The sequence below is a fragment of the Bos taurus genome, chromosome 12 (assembly GCF_002263795.3).
Source record: "Bos taurus isolate L1 Dominette 01449 registration number 42190680 breed Hereford chromosome 12, ARS-UCD2.0, whole genome shotgun sequence".
NCBI lineage: Eukaryota > Metazoa > Chordata > Mammalia > Artiodactyla > Bovidae > Bos > Bos taurus.
Window position 1 is genome coordinate 24,223,904 of NC_037339.1, and position 24,545 is coordinate 24,248,448.

Consider the following 24,545-nt stretch of genomic DNA (forward strand, 5'->3'; position numbering starts at 1 on the left):
AGCAAACTTAGGGAGATAGTGAAGGACAGGGAAGCCTGGCCTGCTGCTTCATGGGGTTGCAAAGAGTCAGACACAACTTAGCAACTAAACAACAATGTCATAAACAAACAAACAAACAACAAACTTGATATCTAAATTATCAATAAGTCATGGCAAAAAATGATATGTTTTGCTATCTTTGTCAAAATGTATCCTATGCAGTGCCTCCATTTTAATATTAATTTTCTTCCAATGTATAGGACTGTGTTATATGAATGCTGCCCTGGTTATATGAGGATGGAAGGAATGAAAGGCTGCCCAGCAGGTAATGTTTCAATTATAGGATTAAATGAAAAATTTGTCTTGTGTGAGGAAAAAGAGTTGAATTAGCTTTTAGAGAAGCCAATATGTGTGTGTGTTTAGCACCATGATAAATCCAAGATATATTCTCCATATCTTAATCATTAGTTCATCAAGGCAATAAAGCATGAAAACATACATCTTGTACACTGGGTGCTGGGCAACAGACACTTATTCCAAATTTAAATTAGTTCAACATTTCCTCAAGACAAAGATCCTCACTACAAAATCCCTTTCTTTGAACTCGTCTAGAAACATGGGTTGACTACTTGGCAAGGCTTCATCTTTTCTGATTCAACAGCTCTGATTTTATAAGGTTCTTCATATTGAAAGTTGGTTTCCTGTAACTCACCAACTTGAGAAAAAATAGTTCATCTATTTCCTCTTTGAGACGACAGCCATTCAAATATTTAACACAAGTCATCATACCCTTCCTCCAGCTATTCTGTCTTCCCCAATAGAATCTTCCTTTCTGTGGGCTCATCACCCACAGTTTGAATGGGATCTAGACTTTGGAGCCCTTACTGTCATGGACAGCAACCCATGGAAAACCTCTAATCCAGTCTTTTTTTTTTTAAATTGTGATCCAAAACTGGTGTCTACAACCCATGTGTGTCCAGGCAGTGGAGAGAATATTGAGACAAATATGTCAGTGTAGGGAGCTCCTGAACTTTTGTTGATGTCATTGGTAACCATGTTATGCCATTAGCTCATGTTGAATTTTTAATTAATTAATACAGAGTAGTGGTCTGTTTTATATGAATACTATCAAATCAAGTCTTCCACAGGAATTTGTTTTTTCAACTTAGGCACAGGATTTACATGGAACCTTGTGGCATTTAACCTGTTAATTTGGACTCATTTTCCCCATTCTGCTGGGGTGTCTTTAAATCCTAATTTGTAATTTAATTTACTAATTGCATACCTGTTCTTTCTATTGTCACAAAGATAAGAATCATATCTCCTGTGATATGATCCAAGTCATACTAAACTTTAAATAAGGTCATGAAGAATAAGTTGGCTATACCCAACCTAAAGGCTAACATTCACATATTAATTTTCATTCTGAAGTTCAGGAGATATATTCTGGCAGTGTTAGATATTTTAATCTATTTTCTTCCTGAAATTATGATGAAAAGAAGTAGGTCTATATATTTCTTTCAGGGACCCAAATCTATGTAATTATGGTCCTTATACCTACCAGTATTATACTACTTAGGAGCTTTAAGCCAGCATGAAAAAAATTATTACCTTGGCCACTCTCAGAGAGAAGTGAGGAAATTTTTTTTCAATGAAATGATCAAAGATACTTAGTGATAATTGTGATTGAACCCTTATAGACATAGCAGATTTGACAACTAAATAGATAAAACATTAAATAAACTAGGATAATAATTTAAAATTCTTTGACCTTCAACATAAAGGATAAGTACTTTGGGGCTTCCCAGATGGTACCAGTAGTAAAGAATCTGCCTACAGTGTGGGAGACCCGGGTTCAATCCCTAGGTTGGGAAGATCCCCTGGAGTATGAAATGGCAACCCACACCAATATTCTTGCCTAAAAAATTCCATGGACAGAGGAGCCTGGAAGACCCTAAAGCTGGGAAAGATTGAAGGCAAAACAAGATGGTGATGGCAGAGGATGAGATAGTTAGATAGCATCACTAAACCAATGGACATGAGTTTGAGAAAACTCTGGGGGATAGTGAAGGACAGGGAAGCCTGGCATGCTGCAATCCATTGAGTCACAAAGAGTTGGACAGGACTGAGCGACCAAACAACAACAATAGTACTTTATCATTTGACATTCAAAAAGCAACTTTCATATAAAGCTGATGATTCATAGACTTGTGTTGCTAAAATCATCAGTAAAATATCTTGAGGGACTTCTTGTAAAGGTTAAATCATTGTAAAATAACATTTTTGACATTTTCTCCTAAGTACTTATTCATCTTTTGATTATTTCAGTGATGCCTATTGACCATGTTTATGGAACGCTGGGCATTGTGGGAGCTACCACCACACAGAGCTATTCTGATGTCTCAAAACTGAGGGAGGAGATTGAAGGAAAGGGATCATTCACTTACTTCGCACCGAGTAACGAAGCTTGGGACAACCTGGATTCTGTAATTCATTATTTTTAATGAATATAATTTTTGCTGTTATTGTTATATTATTTCAATATATTAACTTAGAAATTAATAGAAATTGTATATTAATTTCTATATTAATATAAATTGTATATGATTTATTAACTTAGAAATTAATAGAAATTGTATATCTTTATGTTGTGCATATATAATGATACATAAAAAGATGAGGGTATTAAGGATGCTCCTTAATTGAGGGTAAGGAAAAAGTGGCTCAGTGGTAAAGAATACGCTTGCCAGTGCAGGAGATGCGGGTTCAATCCCTGATTGGGAAGATCCCCTGGAGAAGGAAGTGGCAACCCATTCCAGTATTCTTGCCTGGAAAATTCCCACTAACAGACGACCCTGGTGGGCTACAGTCCATAAGGTCGCAAAGAGTTGGACATGAATGAACATGCAAAAAACAAACAAACAAACAAAAAGGAACAAATCATTTTAGAACCTCCATGAATGGAATAACAGCCCCCCAGGCTCATTTCCGTAACTGGCAACCCCAATCTCAGAATCCAAACTTTAAAATTATGAGTCATCCTTACTTCTCCCCTCTTCAGTTCTTAGAAACTACTATTAGTCATCCACAGCTCATTTTTCATCCTTGTAATACACTCCTTCTGTTACACATTGCCCCCAGATCAACCTTCTTAAAGCCCAGGCTAATCATTGTATTCTAATGCCACAAAAGTGGCTTAGTGGCTCCCTATTGCCAGTTTAATTTACTCTTTGCTTGAGAATTAAGGTCTTCTATGTCATTGTCCCATACACTTTTCTAAAATTTCTCCCTGTTATCTGAGAAACATAAAACCACACTGGACAACTTCTGCTTTCTGTGCCAGCAGTTGGACTTAGAAAGATCACTACAACATTCCTACCCCATCTACCTATCCTGCAAGACCTGTCTCCAAACTTTGAATTGCTGGCCATTTTCGTTTGACTTAGAAAGCATTTTTTCCTCCATCTGTCCTTTATCTAATCATGCTTATATATACCAGCTGCTATAGGACCTGTGGGCTTCCCAGGTGGAGCTAGTCGTAAAGAACCTGCTTGCCAATCCAGGAGATGCAAGAGACACAGGTTTAATCCCTCGGTCAGGAAGATCCCCTGGAGGAGGGCATGGCAACCCACTCCAGTATTCTTGCCTGGAGAATCCCATGGACAGAGCAGCCTAGTGGGCTACATTTCATAGGGTCTCAAAGAGTCAGACACAACTGAAGTGACTTAACATGCACGCACACAGGATAAGTACCTCAAAGATCAAGATTTCACATTGTATTTCTCATAACACCAAGTACAGTATGATATGATATTGAATAAATCAAAGGTACAGAATGGTTGAATTCTTGAATGTTATAGAATAAACATTAAACACATTAAAATTACAATAGTGTATGTATACAAATATAATGCCATTTTTAATTTTTTTCCACCCTAAAATTTTAAATATCTGATAATTTCATATCCCCTAAGCCTTGACGGCAAGAGCATCTCTTCATCAATATATTCATTAAAATTTTTGTTTTGACTCTGCTGCTGCTACTGCTGCTAAGTCGCTTCAGTCGTGTCCAACTCTGTGCAACCCCATAGACGGCAGCCCACCAGGCTCCCCCGTCCCTGGGATTCTCCAGGCAAGAACATTGGAGTGGGTTGCCATTTCCTTCTTCAATGCATGAAAGTGAAAAGGGAAAGTGAAGTCGTTCAATTGTGTCCGACTCTTCACGACCCCATGGACTGCAGCCCACCAGACTCCTCCGTCCATGGGATTCTCCAGGCAAGAGTACTGGAGTGGGGTGCCATTGCCTTCTCCAGTTTTGACTCTAAAAATGTCCAAATACTCTATAAGATCTGGAAGACTTTACTGAGTACCTGTACTTATACAATTTCTTAATCAATTGAAATAATATAATTTTAAGTTATTTATTTCAATTTGTTTTGACCATCTGGGTAATTCAATGAGAAAATAAGAAGAGAGTAGAAACAGTGTGATTATAGGCATTTTAATAATTAACTATAATAAAATAAACTTCTGCCATTTCAATTTTTCCTAGGATATCCGGAGAGGTCTGGAGAGCAATGTGAATGTTGAATTACTGAATGCTTTACATAGCCACATGGTTAATAAGAGAATGTTGACCAAGGACTTGAAAAATGGCATGATTATCCCTTCAATGTATAACAACTTGGGGCTCTTCATTAACCATTATCCTAATGGGGTAAGTTTATTTAATAAAAAGTACATTTATCAATAACACTGCCCCTAATTTTTTCTATGACCTTTATATAAGGTTTACAGAAATAATAAAATGTCAGTGAATAAACTTTTCCTTACATGTCAAGCATGTGAATTTCCAATTCAGAGACTGATTTCTGCCAAAGAGTGTTAGCAAGGAAGAAATTAAATTGACAGTTTGTTGACAGTAGACTTAGATGTTTTACAAAGGGAAATTTTATTAGTTGATGTGTTTAATCAATAATAAGAGAAAAATAAAGAATAAGAATTTATCAAAGAATAATCAGAGAATGAGAATTCTTTTATTCATCCCCTTGCTACTATACTGATTTAGACTTTTGTGGGTTTTGATAAGCATGTTTTGATAAAGTCATTGTGGGAAACTTCCAACAAGGTCATGGGGTTCTTCCAACAGTCAGATTTCCAGGGACAGAAAGGGTCATTGATGAAGCAATATTCAGGAAATCACTGAAATAGAACTGGTTACATTTATGTAATAATTGTTTCTGTCTCAGAACTTGGCCTACATTAGAAATAGTGTATGACTATCTCTAGAAAAGAAAGTGAGCAATAAAAACAATAATTCAAAAAATGTTTTGCCTTATGTTTCTAGACATGTTAAGTACAATTGGGTTCTCAACTGGTTTTGGTCTTGGTTTTTGGGTTTTTTTGTTTTTTTAGACACAGTCATTTGTAAGTCTCCATCCTCAGCATTTGTATTCAGAATGTCAGTTCTTTCCTGTTACATTTACCAATAAACTTGAGACATGGGAAATGGGCTTGCAGTCCCAATGGTCAACGGACAGCTGTGATTTCTGCAATTTGATTTTCCCAAACAATTGCAGGTTGTCACTGTGAACTGTGCTCGAATCATCCATGGGAACCAGATTGCAACAAATGGCGTTGTGCATGTCATTGACCGTGTCCTTACACAAATTGGTACCTCAATTCAGGACTTCATTGAAGCAGAAGATGAGCTCTCATCTTTTAGGGTATGTCCAAGAAGTAACAGCAGATTGTTTTGGACCACTGAAATTCTCCTCTTCCCCATCAGATTCTAAAAAAATAATAAAAAGCTATTAATTAATAAAAGACTGTCAAATCTGGCAGACACATAAGCAGTATATTTCTTAAAATGAAAAGGTTTTCATTATACACAGAAGAACTCGTCTTCTCATATGAAAGAATAATATTTATGTGGACATAATAAAGAATGATTAGTTATGTGACTGAAGTGTATTGAGCACATTTAGAATGTGTCCATCAGTTATTATACTAACTGCTGGATATTGCTTCAGTCACACAGGCATTAGCAGAATTTCCCATCTAACATACAGTTTGTAGAAAGTTCAAAATAACCTGGCTGTTTGTGCAAAAAAAAAAATTTTTTTTTAAAGATCTAACAAGAGAAAGATATAACTTCTACAGCTTTCTATAGGGTCAACTCTCCGGTGTCAGCCTAGACTGAGTGTCTTGTAGCTTTTTTCCTGAATTTGCAACATGCAAACCTCTGAAAAGCACATTTGTGTTTCAGGCAGCTGCCATCACATCTGATATACTGGAGACGCTTGGGAGAGATGGTCACTTCACACTCTTTGCTCCCACCAATGAAGCTTTTGAGAAACTTCCAAGAGGAGTTCTAGAAAGGATCATGGGAGACAAAGTGGCTTCAGAAGGTACTTAAGTGTCTTTGTCTATGAGAAGCCTCCCAGGATTCCAAGAAAAGGAAATGAAAAAGAGATTAAGTCCTGCCAACGTTATTATTTTTGATAAGCAAAGGCAAAGAAAAACTTTTATTTTGAGGCAGACGATAAAAATCTTTGAAAGAGGAGACAAAGTAATTAAATAATTAATAATCCAAGTAATTAAATACTCAAGTTACCCTAAAGATCACATGTTTCTGCACTGCTTCCAAGTAAATAAGTAGCAGGCATTAAAAAGAATTAGAAAGTGTTGAAATATTAGATCATCCAAGTTTAATATTGTATATATATTATTCAATGGTTTTAATTCTAAATTTACACTGAAGTTAGGGGAGAAAATTCCATGGTTATCTTTGGTCACTGCTTATTCATACACAGAATTTGGCTTCTTTCCAGACTCCCTTTTTATTGATAGTTTCAACTTGATTTTAAATTGTGACTAGCACATTTCTCTTATGCAGCCTACCATAAACATGCTTAACCAATTTATGATGAGATATTTTGGTGAAAATATAGACATAATACAGTTTAGGCACAGATCACATCTGAAGTCTTTCAAGAAACCATCTTTGCTTCGGTTACTTTCTAGATGTTGTCTTTAGGGCTGCCACAAACCTCCAATTTGAAAACAGCACACCGTCTGCAAAGCGCACAAAAGTGAAGCTCAATAAAATAAAGCATGCCTATTCAGCTGTTCTGTCACGAGTAGTTAAAGCAAGATACTACTTAGGTGTTTGCAACAGGTATCACTAACAAATAACTTTGAAGGCTTTCTGAAAGGAGAAATTATTCTTGAGTTTCCATCAGAAATTATTCTCTTATGATAAATGGAACTTGATCTAACACATTGTCTAGAACTATACAAATAATTTCATGCAGTTGATTTTCTTTTCTGCTTATTTCTTACCAAACTGAGTTAATTTTACTGTAGAGTTGATGAAAAAAACCACTCTGAGAACAAACAAAAATTTAAAACCTTAGGTCAATACTTAGGTCTTATATATGCATTCTATTTCTGAGGAATACTTGGTTCCACAGTGAAAGATATCTGTTAAAGGTCAAATGCTATTTTTATTGATCTGAAAGCATGTTTCTTCTCCTTCATCCTCTAGCTCTCATGAAGTACCACATTCTAAACACCCTCCAGTGTTCTGAGGCTATCATGGGAGGAGCAGTCTTTGAGACTCTGGAAGGAAACACCATTGAGATAGGATGTGATGGTGACAGCATAACAGTAAATGGAATCAAAATGGTGAACAAAAAAGATATTGTGACAAATAACGGTGTCATCCATTTGATTGATCAGGTCCTGGTTCCTGATTCTGGTGAGCAACAGTTTCCCATTCTTCTACCTACTGTTGTTTATCAGTTATGATGTCTAAAGTATAGGCTTATGGGAAATAAATGTGCAGTATGAGGAATGCCATGTGAAGCACAAACAAAGCTAACAGTGATGTGGTCCAATAAAACTTTATTTATAAAAACAAGTAGTGGGCTGGACTTGGCTCTAAGTCTTGCTGACCCCTGGTCAAATGGGCATCCCTGTAGCTGGGTCATAGCTACATAAGAGTTTACAATTCTATTCTGTCTACTTTTGTATATGTTTGATGTTTTCCTCGATAAAATACATATATATATATATATATATATATGTATATATATAAAAAACTAACAGTGAGCTGAGTCCTAAATAGGTAGCTTGTATAGTCATGGTCATTCCAGTGCAACAGACTCTGGCTTTCCAGAGTTTCTAATATCTAATATCATCAAAGATTCTTACAGTGCCAGAGTTTTTCATGAAAATGGAAGGAAAGATATAACCAAATGGTTACTTTTGGATAAATGAAAGAGCTATGGCCCTCACAAGAGCAGAGAGACAAGGGATGAGCAATAGAGAATTGAAGAAAACTGCAAAGCATGAAATCAGAAAGATATTTTCCCTCTGAAATTCTTTGGTTATTAACCCCTCCACCCTGCCACCCCAAAAAAGGGAAGCTGGAACTTTCTTACTAGGGAAAGGCAGGACTTCTTATCACATTGCTGCTGCTGCTGCTGCTGCTGCTGCGTCACTTCAGTCGTGTCCAACTCTGTGTGACCCCAGAGACGGCAGCCCACCAGGCTCCCCAGTCCCTGAGATTCTCCAGGCAAGAATACTGGAGTGGGTTGCCATTTCCTTCTCCAATGCATGAAAGTAACAAGTGAAAGTGAATCGTGTCTGACTCTTAGCAACCCCATGGACTGCAGCCTACCAGGCTCCTCCATCCATGGGATTTTCCAGGCAAGAGTGCTGGAGTTGGGTGCCATTGCCTTCTCTGGTATCACATTGCTAGTACAGCAAATCGCTTATGGAAACAGCCAAGAACTGATTTACTAATTTCATGATGATGGTAATAACAACTATGACATTGTTTGAATGGTCATGGTTTATCTTACAGCCAAACAAGTTATTGAGCTGGCTGGAAATCAGCAAACCACTTTCACAGACCTTGTGGCCCAGTTAGGCTTGGCATCTGCTCTGAGGCCAGATGGAGAATACACTTTGCTGGCACCTGTGAATAACGCATTTTCTGGTATGTATCGGCCACTCCCATTCCAGCTCTTCCCACCCCTACACACTTTTTTTTTCCTTCACCGTGACTGCTAAGAAATAATAGATCTTTTATGAGGTGTTGATTTTCACTGGCTACATATACAATTAATTAGTACTGTTTTTATTAAAATGCCCTTTATTTCAAAACATTATAATAGATAATGGCCTACAGGAAATGAAATTTTGTGATAGGGTTCTTCAGTTTTTCTGTGAACCTGATCATATTTCCAGCACACATAATGGATATATTAACAGATCTTAAAAAAAATAAATTTGATTTAACACCAACATTATACATAGGTGAATTTTGCAACTCAGAATTTGAAAGTAAGGTATCATATTATGAGAAAATAAAAACAGGAGAATATGATATACTTCTATATTATGATGTGGACTATTATTACAAGTATTTGACCTTGTAGCTGCTATTAAAAGACTGTGGTTAGATTAATACAACCTTACTTTTTTTTCCAGAAAAAATGACTTCACAAAGACACATGTGAATTGTTAGGCAAAATTTAACAATGAAAAAATAATCATCATTATTTTTGATGTTTTTCCAAATACTAGATTGTAACATAGAAAGTTATTAATAAGAAAATTCAAATTCTAAAAAATGCTGTTTTTCCTTTTTGTAATAATAAGGCCTGTAACTTGTTGACATCAAGCCAACTTTAAGAGGTTACATGATTCACCGAATCTCTCTCCAGAAATTAAAGTAAATTTACAAATGATTCATCAGTTGTTTTCATGTGACTAATGGACATCAAATTCTCAGAGAAAATCTTGGCCAGCTTTCGAGTTTAAAGTTTAACCTTTATCAATAACCACATGAAACCATGTAGCCCCTCACTGAGATGTAACCTATTGTCTGGACTGCTTGGAATCATGTAATCATTTGATGAAATAGCACATGGTGCATAGAGTTTCTAGCCTTCAGTATTTAGTCAACTCATATATAAGTGTAGGATCCTTAAGATCTATAATATTAGGGATTTCCCATTTTCATGATTTTCTCTTACAGGGGAAACTGTAATGCTTTCTAAATAAAATAACATTCTTTTGTAATGAATTTACTTATAGATGATACACTGAGCATGGATCAGCGCCTTCTTAAATTAATTCTCCAGAATCATATATTGAAAGTAAAAATTGGCCTTAATGAACTTTACAATGGACAAAAACTTGAGACCATTGGAGGCAAACAGCTCAGAGTCTTCGTGTACCGCACAGTAAGTGCATCAGAACGAGATAAAATACCCATACTGGCCTACATGTCAAAAGATACGCCCTTGTCAGAGACTGTTCTTATAACAAATGTTTCTCAGAAGTTTACCAATATGAGTTTAATAGTTCATAGGAACATTAGAGAAGTGAGTAGCATGTTTGAAAAGACTATGAGGAAAGTATACAAAAGTGCTATGTATTAATAATTCTGATAATTTGCACTTGTTTCATCATAAATAACTTTTTCTAAAGCATTGTTTCAATCCCATAAATAACTAAAACCCCTTTAATACAAGCTTTTTGTTTCATAGCGTACTGTACTTTACTGTTTACATGGTAATTTTTATACTGAGTCAAATATTTAGGATGATCTTCGACTGTACTGTCACCATTCAGCAACTAAATCTCTTTTGAATGAGTTGCATGGTAAACTTTTATAGGCACATAAAGATTTCTATAAAATGGTTCTAATGCGCTTTATCTGAGGAAAAGTTTCTAGAAAATATTGCTTGTCAAAATTACAGTTTGACAAGTGGTGCTATGCAGTCTCTTTCCAGGCAACCTTGCAGTTACAGCTAAAAAGAATTCATAAGAAGTCAAAGATGACCTAGAACCAAACATGACTCACAGCGTTTTCATACCATAGTTCCACAAGGTCAAGACACACTTTTTAAATGATACGGAAGGGACTTCTCTGGTGGTTCAGTAGTTAAGACTCTGTGCTTCCAACACAGGGGGCGTGGGTTCAATCTCTGATGAGGAAATTGAGATTCCACATGTTGTGTGGTACAGGCCAAAAAAAACCCAAAAACAAAACAAAATGTGCTGCATTCTAAATGATACATATATAAATATTAGTTTTGTTCAAAGTGCTATAACTTAACCAGTAATTTAGCTTATAACTGATAGGGTCTTACCATCAATATAGTAAATATTTGCATAGAAAATACAGCAATATATGGTAATATACGGGCTTCCCAGGTGGTGCCACTGGTAAAGAATTTGCCTGCCAATGCAGGAGACACAAGAACTGAGTTTTTGATCCCTGGGTTGGGACGATCCTCTGGAGTAGGAAATGGCAACCCACTCCAGTATTCTTGCCTGGAAAATTCCATGGACAGACAAGCTTGGTGGACTACAGTTCATGGGGTAGCAAAGAGTTGGTCACGACTAAGCATGCACACACATGCCACACCATAGTAATATATAGTAAAGATTACAGGAGGCAGTGAAGTCACTAAACTTCATGGTTAAAGAAATTTAATAGAAAGGGTCTGAAAGAATGAGTAGAACCTGGAGAGGAATGACAGAAAACACAGAAGTAGAATTATATGGAATTGCTTTGGCATCACGACTCAGTAGACATGAGTTTGAGCAATATCCTGGAGATAGTGAAGGACAGGGAAGCCTGGCGTGCTGCAGTCCATGGGGTCGCAAAGAGTCAGACACGACTTAGCACCTGAACAACAACAATTGACACCACCACCTGCCCTACACATATAGTAGCTTGCCTAGTAGTAGAAAGCCTGGTTGAATAAGATGAGTGTGGTCAGATGATGTGCTGTGCTTGGTCACTTAGCTGTGTCCGACTTTTTGCGACCCCATGGTCTGCAGACCACCAGGCTCCTCTGTCCATGGGGATTCTCCAGGCAAGAATACTGGAGTGGGTTGCCATGCCATCCTCCAGAGAATCTACTGAACTCAGGGACCAAACCCAGGTCTCCCACACTGCAGGCGAATTCTTTACTATCTGAGCCACCAAGGAAGCCCATGAATACTGGAGTGGGTAGCCAATCCCTTCTCCACCCAGGAATAGAACCGGGGTCTCCTGCATAGCAGGCGAATTCTTAACCAGCTGAGCTACCAGGGAAGCCCAGGTCAAATGATCATTTTTTTTTTTTAGTCGATCAGTCGTGTCCAACTCTTTGCGACCCCATGGATACCAGGCTCCTCCGTCCATGGGGTTTTCTAGGCAAGAGTACTGGAGTGGGTTGCCATTTCCTTCTCCAAGGTCAGATGGTACAAGACATTAAAAACAGAGGAGAGAAACTGTTTCCTCTGGCATCATAAGTCTAGAGACCTTTTAGAAGAAACCATCCAGAAATTTCATCAGGGAGCTTCTTCCACATAGGGAATTTCAAATAAGGAAATGCACAGTTGTATCTTTCTTTTCTTTGCTAGGCTGTCTGCATTGAAAATTCATGCATGGTGAGAGGAAGCAAGCAAGGAAGAAATGGTGCCATTCACATATTCCAAGAGATCATCAAACCAGCAGAGAAATCCCTTCATGAAAAACTGAAACAAGATAAGCGCTTCAGGTAAGCTTCACCTCCACAAGAGAATAAGACCTTTTGGCATAGTTTTATTTCACAGTAAGTATTCCAAAATCCATTCAGTATTCAGTATTGCTGAGAATGGAATTTAGAATAAGAAGCTTATACAAATGTTTCAAAATTAAAATATGTTCTTAACACTAGTTTTCTTCCATAATATGATTTGGTGAGTAAAAAACAAACAAAAACCAATCTAATAGACTGAACTACTCTTTGCAAATTTTTTATAATTATGTTTTTAAAAAAATGATAGTATGTATTAGCAAAGACTATTTTGCAGAATATTAAATGAACAAATGCTTCTATTTTGTTACCAAATGTGACTTCATCAAGTATTACAGGGGAAAAACAGAGGTTTGGAAATTTAAAAATCATACATGTATTTAAATAATTTCCCTATGATAAACCTTTAACAGTAAATTGCACTTGAAACATATGAAAGTGTATAAGCCATTTTCTCATTCTTCCACATAAAGGGATTCTACTGTATTTCAGGCATGTTGGAAGGCTTACCTAAACTAAATCTAATAAACATATGTCCTTCCTGCCTAGCATTTTCCTCAGTCTACTTGAAGCTGCAGACTTGAAAGAGCTCCTAACACAGCCTGGAGATTGGACCTTATTTGTACCAACCAATGATGCCTTTAAGGGAATGACTAATGAAGAAAAGGAAATTCTGATTCGTGAGTAGAAGTGAACACCAGATATATTTGCCCCTTGATTTCATGATCTCATTTCTTCCTCAGGCGTTGCTACCTAGATGTCAGCCCCGCAAAGTTCCCTCTTTCATATTCATGGCTAGCCTTCCTCTCCTTATTCCACTTAGAATATGTAGCGGTTCCCTCATCAGTGTTCTCAAATAACTGCCTACTCTCATGTTGTGGGGCTAGATAATCACTTATGTCATCTCTGTTAAAGGCCACACAGTGAGGTGACAGAGAAGGAAATAGTCACAATTTCAAAAAAATAATTTGATTTTTTTCCTCCAGTAAGTTGGATAATACTTTGATTGAACTGATTGAAGAGACTATGTTTTGATATAACATTGATATTGCCTTGAGAGAACAATGAGATTATAAGAAATTACAGTATGGAAAAAAATAAACACAAAGAAATATTTTCCCCTTAGTCATCATAATATCAAAATGTCAAAATATATGACATATTATTAAATAAATATATATATTTTTCTCCTAGGGGACAAAAATGCTCTTCAAAACATCATCCTTTATCACCTGACACCAGGAGTTTTCATTGGAAAAGGTTTTGAACCTGGCGTTACAAACATTTTAAAGACCACACAAGGAAGTAAAATCTATCTGAAAGGAGTAAGTTCTCTAGAATATATCTATGAGAGTGTTAATCCAGTATTCAGTTATCCTAATGTTCATATTTCATTAAATTTCCCACTGACATTATCCCCTGTTTTAACAGGTAAATGATACACTTTTGGTAAATGAACTGAAATCAAAAGAATCTGACATCATGACAACAAATGGTGTCATTCATGTCGTAGATAAACTTCTTTATCCAGCAGGTTGGTAATTATTGAACTGATTAATGAAAAATAAATCTTTTTCAATAGAAACCTAGATTTTTATTTCATTGATTCTTACAATATTCATTTTATATTCCTCTTCACAGACACACCTGTTGGAAATGATCAGCTGCTAGAAATACTTAATAAACTGATCAAATACATCCAAATTAAGGTACAGATATTATTGCATAGTGCTCTCCTTGTAGCTCAGTTGGTAAAGAATCTGTCTGCAATGCAGGAAACCTGGGTTCAATTCCTGGGTTGGGAAGATCCCCTGGAGAAGGAAATAGCAACCCACTCCAGTATTCTTGCCTAGAGAATTCCATGGACAGAGGAGCCTGACTATTGCATATGTTTCTAATGTGTTTAACAGACATTGCAGGTTTAACATAAAAAACTAGAAATATATACATTAATAAGTAAATATACCCTGAGTACATTGCTCTTTGTTGATTATACACCATTTGCATCATTTCTTCAATAGTTTACAATCCAGCAGGGAAGATAGGACATGTAGATAAAAGCAACAATTTTTCTATCATCAAATATTTTTGCTACAGAATATAAGGGAAAGATATTTACTTATAAGAAATAGTCACTAATCACAATTGTTAGGGTCTCCCTAGCTGCTCAGATGGTAAAGAATCTGCCTGCAATGCAGGAGACCTGGGTTGGGAAGATCCCCTGGAGGAGGGCATGGCAACTCACTCCAGTGTTCTTGCCTAGAGAATCCCCATATACTGAAGAGTCTGGTGGGCTAGAGTCCATGAGGTCACAAAGAGTTGGACATGACTGAGCAACTAAGCACACAGCACAATAATTAAAGGCAAAGGAATATTTGAGAATAAATACTGGGTTGAATATTAGTAGGGTTAAAGTACCTGACAACATATGCAATATAATTTAATAAACATTTAATTTGGGATTTGCTATTTTATAATTTTTAAAACTCTGAATAACAAATCCAACCATTTTTGCCATCTTGCCCAATAGCAGGAAATTTGAAGGTGACATATGAAGACTTCATTTTTACTAAATGTAATGGTAGTTTCACTTCTTTAGTGAGAATTAAAAATCACAGTGCCAAGATTTTGTTAATACAGTGACAACATTTCATGTTAGTGCAACGACTACATTTCATGATACTAAATATATTTATTTTCAGTTTGTTCGTGGCAGTACCTTCAAAGAAATCCCCATAACTGTCTACAGTAAGTACATGATGAATATTTGTCACATATACGTGGCAAGATGTAAAAAAAAGAAAACAATGTTCTTTGTGTTTACTGAGATGATTGATAATCTGGTATTTAGAATTCCAAACAATGGCAAATTTCATCCCACTTGAAACAGGGCTTGCAGTCTGGAGGAGACCTTTCAGCCTTGACTATCCTCTTCAACTCCAATGAACCACTTCTTCACTCACAGCTTGATACAATTGCTAGCATGGCAAAGATGCAAGGGAGAAAGTCATGCATTCCAGAGCTCTGAAAATTCAAATGTGTGGAAATAGAAATAATATTGTTGAAACATTTCTAGCTCATTCCACTCTCAAGACCTCAGCTATCTAAGGGCGGACTGTCAGAGAATTCTAACATTTATGGGCTGGTGGTTCAAAAAACTCTCCCCATTCAAAACTGGATGAAGGAACAAAAGCATTGTCAGGTGATAAACCTAGAGTTTCTAGATTCCAAGGTTTCTTTTATTCCTGACTCTACCAGATTATCAAAATTCAACCTCTATTTCTTAACCATGGTAAAGATATTTCATTTGCATAAATGTTAACTCATAGTATTTCTTATTCAGTGTACTTTTTCTTTCTTTGTCTTTTCCTCTTTTTCATTGCAACTTTCAAAGCAGAAATTCTTTTTCATTTTGTTTTGACTCTACAGTTCAACACTCAAAACATATCAATAGCTAAAGCGTTGCTCCCATTTGTACATTTATCTTGGCTAGAATTGTTCTATTTTATACTGTGAGCATCCTGTTATTTAATTAAGAAAATTTTCCTTTAAGATTTACACCAGATATGGAAAAGGCATAAAGATGATGTAAGGAGCAAAACAAAATGTCTGCTGTTCTTACTGATTTCAAGTATGTGATAATGACATGGACAATCTTAGCATCAAGCCAGATCAGCACTGTTTCAAACATTTAGTTGGAAATAGTTATACTTCCACATGGTTTAAATTCCAGTCTGGAAGTATACAGTCTTGTTAAAGATATATTTTATAAAAAATCAAAAAATGTTATGAGCTCTATTCATCAGAAATGCTATGTCATCTTCCTCCATAAAAATTATGTCTGCACTACATTTCCCTACCTTATCCATGAGAGGTTCACCATTTTCTCTATATATCAATGCACTATTTTGCTTACAATGACCTAAAATATTATAATTCCTTTATTTTCCTCTGCTTACATTGGATACCTACTCACAGAGAATAATCTACATTTTATGAAATTATGTAAGTCTAATGAATCTTGTCTACCTACTCACAGCTCTTGAAAGAGCTCTGAGATTTACATTCTGATGTGGACTGTTTCTTTAACTCCTCTCTGATGTGTATGCTGTTACTTGGAAGCATAGTTCAGAAAGAGGTTGAGACTAATTAAACCAAAGATTCCATTTTCATGTTCCTTTATTGACCTGTCTCTAAAATTTCTTTGTCTTATTATGCACTATTCTTGTCCCCCAAATACCTTACATATTAAATTGTATGGGGGAAAAATGCTCTCTAGTATATGTTGCCAAATATATGACATTTGAGGTGGAGAGGAATAAAATCAGTATTTAATCTTCATCCTTTGACCTGTCAAAACTATTTAAGTATTCAGAAAAGCAAAACTGAAACAGAACTAGGAACCAAATAAATATTCTAAACTTCAAGTTCCTTAACATGAAATGAAAATTTAAGCTAAAGCTAATTAACCCATCCTGATAGTAGCAGCAGAGAGCTCTATGGATTTGACCTTCATGGAAAGGTTTCTCTGTGGCTAGACCAGCTGTGGAATGGATAACTAGACACACTGATTTGATATATTGCAGAGTTTCCTAATTTGAGATCTCAACATGTTAAATCTGAAATAACTGAAACAGTCACAATTAAGCCCTGGAATCCATATTAATTCAAAGAGCTGACACAGATACACATTTCAAACACCTGAAGTGAAAATGTGACAGAAATCCAAATGTACTAACATCTTGCCTCTAGTGTGTCAACACAGTCTGTTACAACTGCACAGACAGCTTTAGTTCCCTATCTAATGACTCCATCTTTTAAGGCTCTAATTAGAAATGATAAAAAGTCAGTAGCTCTGGTATCTGACTCCAGAGGCACACTTACAGTTATCTATGCAACCAAAAGCTGACCAAATGGTTTTAAATATATTTTGCACATAATTATTTCAGTTGGGTGGATGACATACATTCAAAATACATAGCTTTCAGTTTAAAAATGATGATGATGATGAAAATTATAGTCATTTTAGCCTGTAACAAATATTTAAATACATGATCATATCATATTTGTTGCATAGAGCTCATGGCTGGCTGACTGAAAAATCCATTTTTAAGTATTCTGAACTAATTTTTTTTGTATTTTCCTTTCTATGTCAGGGTCTTCAAATGCATGAAAAATATTTCAAGTCTTTTTCTTTCAATGTTTTCTTCTAACTGAGAAAGAACCCAACAATGCAATTTAAGATATTATGAATTGTATGAAATTAATCATGTTTATTTGTCTTTGTTGCTACGCAGCCAGTATTTTCAAGAAGTACAAAAGACGGTAAAGAGCTTTAGTGCTGCAGCTCAAACTTGTAGATTTCTAGGTAGGATTCCTCACACAGAAAGTATATATTTCACTGCAACAAATCAAAGTCACTGGACTTCAGAGTTCATCTGGACATGAGAAGATACTAGATAATTACTATGAATTATTTCCTGTATGTGACTGCCTGAACATATTACCACATCTGATACCTCAGTACCCAACAAAGACCAAAGGGGAAAAAAAAGACAATTTCATTCAGGTTGTTTTTATGTAAGCATCATTTATGTTCCACTTTCTATACTTTCAGCAACTAAAATTATAACCAAAGTTGTGGAACCAAAAATTAAAGTGATTGAAGGCAGTCTTCAGCCTATTATCAAAACAGAAGGTAAAAATCAATGTATACATGGTTCCTTAAAAATCCATGTAATAGACTGATTTCTATGAATGTATCTACATTCTTTTTGAAACTAACATGCTAAATATTTCCATATCGATGGCATGCTTATTTAACAGCAGAATGTGGAATGCAAGTTTACTTAGACGAGTAGCTGTGCATTCCTAATACCTTCAGTACATTTGCTTGTATTTGATGTCATTTGAACTTAATTTGCCATTGCATTAGCACTAGTACCCAGATACTCACTAAACAAACCCATTCTGAGCTTTCTTCCCTGCACCTGGACTCTTTCAGAGAGTGTACTCTTTATACCTGTGTTTCCAGTCTCCCCCATATCAATCTCTTTTATACTGTTACAAGGTGTTCCAAAAAAGTGCACACATTTTTTAATTCAACAAACTCAGAGAGCACAGAAGCTGTATATTGAAGAAAACTTTTAAAATGTACATCCATACATGATATACTTTTTTTTTTTCAGTGACTATTTTTATTTATTTATTTTTACTTTTTTAAAAATTTATTTTATTTTTAAACTTTACAATATTGTATTAGTTTTGCTAAATATCGAAATGCATCTGCCATACACACTGAGGAAACCAGAAGGGAAAGAGACACGTGTACCCCAATGTTCATCGCAGCACTGTTTGTAATAGCCAGGACATGGAAGCAACCTAGAGCCATGATATACTTTTTAATTAAACCACTAGGAACAGAGGAAATAAGTAGTTGGTACAATGAATCAAACCTTAGAATCCTTAATTCCAGCCTTGAATATGTGTGTATATTTTACATATTCTTATATATATAGTATTATATATTCTTATATGTATACATATATAATACATTAAATAGGCATATATACTTATTTCCTGATGTTTCATACTAGAATATTAAATCAGGTCACTTTTCTCTCTACCCCTACTGTCTGTGTTAGCCAACTCAAATATTTCCAACGCCCCCTTCATTTCATGTGTTTTAATAACTTTCAAAGGATAAGATCTTAAGAATTTTTATGTCCAAGTCTAGCCATCTTAATGTGGTGACTAGTCACAGAAAAAAGACCAAGTTATGTTTTCATTATCCTGAAAGAAGAATAGAACCAGTCTTCAAAAAAAAAAAAAAAAAAACAGATTATGTCATCAGTCAAATATTAAGAAAACTGTTCCTGTAATTATCTTTGATTTGGGAATTTCTTCTCATTTTATAAATTGAGATGGCAACTTCCTGAATACTTTTGACTCCTCTAAAAGTGAGTCATTACTTAAAACTTAGACATTGGAAGTATGTATGTTAAAGTGTATTTCCTAGTAGTTATCTATATATTTATACATTCTTAAAACTTAAAGTTGAGGTATTTGAAATCTGTGCTTTAGAAAAACAAATACCGTGCCTATTGTCATTGGAGCATTTGATGGCTCTTGTATAGTGATGAAGAGAACTTGGGGACTTCCCTAGATGTTCAGTGATTAGGACTCAATGTTTTCATTGTGGTGGCCCAGGCTTCATCCCTGTTTGGAGAATTAAGATCCTGCAAGCCTTGTAGCATGGCCAAAAAAATAAAGTTAAAATAAATAAAATTAGGTTGTTTAAAGAGAGAGAGAATTTGGTGCTTTAAGAAGTTAAATCACAGACATTTTTGTTTAGAAAATGTTTCTTGATCATTTTAATGAAAAAGTAAAATGGTCCTTAATTTTAAAATTCTTGTACTATTTTTAAAAAATTAGATTCCCTAAAATTGCGTATAATCACTTGCACACATCTTCTTCAGTAGAAATCATTCAGACGCACTATTTTTATTTTCCAAGATTTGTCTCTTTTCTTTCAAGCTTCTTCTTTCAACCCATCTACCTTCCCAATCTTTGTGAACAGGATTCTACTGTATTACTGTTTTTTCAATTAGGAAAACAATGGAGCATCAACTCTACTTGGGTTCCTCCTACGAAGGGAACTAAGATGAAAAATGGGATCATGTCACCTGTGCATTAACAACTCTTCAGTTAAAAAATTTGGAAATTTGACTTTGTATAACATAATGAGGGAGACAAATATTAATACTTGCCTTGGCAGCCATCTATAATTGTGTCATCCTAGGATAGCTGTTGGCCTTTCCTTCTCACTGTTTAAACTTTTGCTGATTCATTGGTAACTCTTGAATTCTTATTACATATATTAGACTCCAATTTAGGATGTTTCTTAGAAAAGGTACTTAACCAAATTTTAGAATTAGGAATAAACCAACTGAAATTCAATTCAATAAATACTTATTGTACCCCTCCTGTGCTGGGTATTTTCCTATGTGCCCGCCAGAGTAAATGTGAAAAAAAAATTTTGGGTAGTAAATTCCTGCCTTCATAGAACTTTAAGGGTGGAGAATGTTTCTCAAGTGCTAGTTGAGGCTCTTCTAAAGAAATGTCTACTTGGATATTTTATTAACTCACTTCCTGCTCTTAAACTCCTTAGCTGTTCTTTCCCTTTGATGTTTCCACACCTTAAAAACTTGGCCTTATGTTTTGATTCTCAATGTCCCTTGACCCCATAGATCAAATATTATGGTGTGAAATACTTATTGTTTGAACCAGCTGTACTCTTGTTTCATTATTTTAGATCTTCCTAGACTATTTAATTCTGGGTAATGGTGTACATTGACAATTTCTGGACAAACAAATAAACCTTCTCAAAGATAAGGATATATAGTTCCATTCAACTGTTAAAGGGTGTTACTGTATGAGTTAAATGTACTGAACTTCTCATCTAATTACTATGTAGTAATGTAGTAATCAGCTTTCTAACATTCAAAATGATTTTCTCTTGGAGCAAAATGATTTTCTCTTGGAGCAAAATCATTTTGCAAGTCAAATGTAACACAACTTTTGCATTTGAAGGACTGTTTAACTATTAATTAGTAAATATTTGCAGCATTCACATAGAGAAGGTAAGTACTCCCATTTTCCCACAAAACCTGAAAATCATATCTTAAAGGTAGGCATGAAGTTGGGCTTTTTTGATGTTTAGTTATGCCCATTAGATAAAAAATATAATATACAGTGTACTTAAAAATTAAATTTAAAATATAATAAGAAAAGCAAGTAATAGACACCAGTATGGTAAAGTAAGATCTACACTAGCTATCATTAGAGCAACTGAAATTTGTACATACTGTGTGATTCACAAAGTATAGTCATATATAACATTTTGTTATATATGTGTTATATATATATGTGATCAGAATTTATAACTATGAATAAATGGATCAATTAAACATTAGTTTAAGTGCTAAAGCTGATGAAATTCATTTTAGTAGCACCCTAATTGACCCAGGAGTCATTTGTTCTCCTAAATAGTACTCAATCTGAAGACAATGGGAACTGTTTAAAATCGATTTCATAAAACCTGAAAGCACTTTGACATTTGAGCAACACCAATGTTGAAATAAGTTTCCTGTTTTGGTAAATTTAAAGGACTGCATTAACATGATAATTTGTCTCCTAAAACAATGCCTCAGGACGCACAATACCAAAGGTCAAAATTGAAGGTGAACCTGAATTCAGACTGATTAAGGAAGGTGAAACGGTAACTGAAGTGATCCATGGAGGTGCGTTCTGTTTCCCTAGCCTACTTAGGATCACTGTGAACATTTTGAAATTGTACTGGTTTAAATATATTGAATACCTGATGTTTTCTCTTGACTTTTATACACATTGGTGGAAAGCTTTTATTAGTTATGGATTCTTATTAGCTATAGTTTACCTTTTAATGGATCTAGTTGGAATCGATTTTACCATTAAATCACCAGGTCCCACAAAACCATCCTTACTCTGCATATGCAAGGATGATTATGAATATAATGAAAACAATCACATCAATACCAGATAACATGTTGGTCTTAGAAGAAAGAATGAAAATTCTATAAGACTAATAAGCCACAGCTAGGACTTATTATGAGGTTCCCATTCTAATGATGTTGTAATTCCTTGGATTCTCCCTAAATGCTCATTGCACAGTCAGGAGACAAGTATGACATGGAGTGTTAGCTTGACAGTTGGCTCTCTCCTTTACTCAAGATTCAGGACATGACTACTAGCCTTTAGACCTCTATTATCTGAATTTATTTGAGATATGTTCTCCAAATGATTATGATTGATTTCTAAATGGTATTACTGTGAGAAATACATTTAATCAACTGTACATTTAATACATTTAATTAAATGTCTAGCTTATGGCCATTTAGACACCATACTAGGACAAATCAAATGCATTTTTCTTCCCCAATTTAGAGCCAATTATTAAAAAATACACCAAGATCATTGATGGAGTGCCTGTGGAGATAACTGAAAAAGAAACAAGGGAAGAACGAATCATTACAGGTAGTCTTTAATTCAATACTATAGAACACTGTGTGTGTGTGTGTGTGTGTGCATTCAACTCAACTCTATGGACTATATAGCCTGCCAGGTTCCTCTGTCCATGGGATGCTCCAGGCAACTATGCCTGGATTACAAAGAGCAAATCACATTTAATCCTAAAATATCTCTATAAGATTCATTAAAGAGGCTTAAGTCATTTTCATGGTGGTTACTGAAGTTATTCATTTCTTTTTTGGTAGAAATAATACTAACTCTAAATATATAATCTATGTTTTCTCCTGAGTTGGAAATTTGGGAGCAAATTTATAAGCATGTGTTTTTATTATGAATACACATATGTATTATATAATACATTATCTTCACTTTGCTATTTATTAATGAGTTACTAAATCCTAAAAGAAAAACCATTCCCTCCTTTGAATTTTCCATTAATCTTAAGGTCTACACACCAAAATATATGCAAGTTAGTATAAAACAATTTATAAATAATTTCAGTAAACCTCTGTATCAGTCTGCCACCAATGAATTAGCATTAAATTCTGAGTTCAGCTATTTTATAAGTATTTGTCTAAACAAGTAGTCAGCAACTATGGCCCATGCCATCTTTTAATACTTATGTAAATAAAGTTTTATTGGAACATGATGTGACCATTCATTTATACAATGTCTATGGCTATTTTCACACTACAAGGGCAAAGTTGAATAGTTGCAACACCAACCATATGACCCATAAAGTCTAAATTACTCACTATCTAACCATCACAGAGGAAGTGTGCCTACCCTTGTTTCAGGTCTTTTTGTAAACTGTCTTTCCTTTAGGTCCTGAAATAAAATACACTAGGATTTCAACTACAGGTGGAGAAACAGAAGAAACTCTGAAGAAATTGTTGCAAGAAGGTCAGTATGTTTAGAAAAATAAGAATGTGACTTTCTTAAGCTATCTATTTATATCAAATTCTAAAATAATCTTTGAGGACTTTTACATTTTCTACTCTATCTCACTCCTTTGTTCTAGTTCCATACCAACACAAGAAAAAAATCCAAAGATAGGGAATGAAACTCAGATGATAGTCATTTTGATGGTTTTGTTCTATATTTGTTATATACTGTTCAACAACTTTGTAAGAAAATTGGCTTATCAAAAAACAGCACTAAAAACCAAGAAAGAACCAAGTGTTGGTCTGGAATTTATTGTTTGGCAGATGCCATTATGTATCGCATCAAATATCCAGCCTTTTTATTACATAAACCAATTTCTGCTATAAACATGTATCCTCTCAGAGGTCACCAAGGTCACCAAATTCATTGAAGGTGGTGATGGTCATTTATTTGAAGATGAAGAAATTAAAAGACTGCTTCAGGGAGGTTAGTAAAAGGGAAACAACTAACCCACTTAACAGGTTCTGATAACTGAGTTCTTCAGCTTTTTAAAGACTGAGCATTCAGGTTTGTTTGTTTCTTAATTAGGTTAAAAACAGCATCATGTCTGTCTTAACAGATTGATTGGGTCAATGGTGGTTAAAGTAAGAGGTATAAAGAAAGAATTACTAGTTTAAACAGTCTTTAAAAAGTTCAGTGGGGAGCAATGAATATTTTTTTGCTCTGATACAGACAACTGTAAGGATATTCTTAGTATGTGAAAGAGGGATGCTTTTAAAATTGGTAATTATTAAAAGAAGCCCAAATTGAAATAATTTTTATATTTTAAAAAATGTATTCACTGCCCCCACAACCATAATAAAAGGCATGTTTATGAATTTTTTAAGTGCATAGAACTAGCAAAAAAAAAAAAAATTGCATTTAGCAACTTTATTTTCCAAAACTACATTCTCAGGAATGAGTTATCTGTTTCTTCTAACAGTTCAAGTGATAATCTATACCTGGAGCTGTAAATTGTTTTGC

General features: G+C 35.0%; 1 protein-coding gene across 7 annotated transcripts in view; it reads left to right on the forward strand.

The window, feature by feature from the left end:
* POSTN (periostin) overlaps nt 1-24,545 on the forward strand; it is a 35,055-nt gene that overhangs the window by 4,533 nt on the left and 5,977 nt on the right. The window contains exons 3-21 of one of the 7 annotated variants that reach the window (XM_005213544.3): nt 240-304; nt 2,308-2,465; nt 4,532-4,696; nt 5,559-5,705; nt 6,248-6,389; nt 7,529-7,741; nt 8,852-8,986; nt 10,090-10,238; nt 12,415-12,551; nt 13,119-13,249; nt 13,764-13,894; nt 14,001-14,103; nt 14,211-14,278; nt 15,272-15,317; nt 18,187-18,267; nt 21,782-21,871; nt 22,554-22,643; nt 23,463-23,540; nt 23,925-24,008. In XM_005213544.3, the coding sequence (XP_005213601.1) occupies nt 240-304; nt 2,308-2,465; nt 4,532-4,696; nt 5,559-5,705; nt 6,248-6,389; nt 7,529-7,741; nt 8,852-8,986; nt 10,090-10,238; nt 12,415-12,551; nt 13,119-13,249; nt 13,764-13,894; nt 14,001-14,103; nt 14,211-14,278; nt 15,272-15,317; nt 18,187-18,267; nt 21,782-21,871; nt 22,554-22,643; nt 23,463-23,540; nt 23,925-24,008 (2,213 nt within the window). 7 annotated transcript variants of the gene reach the window in all.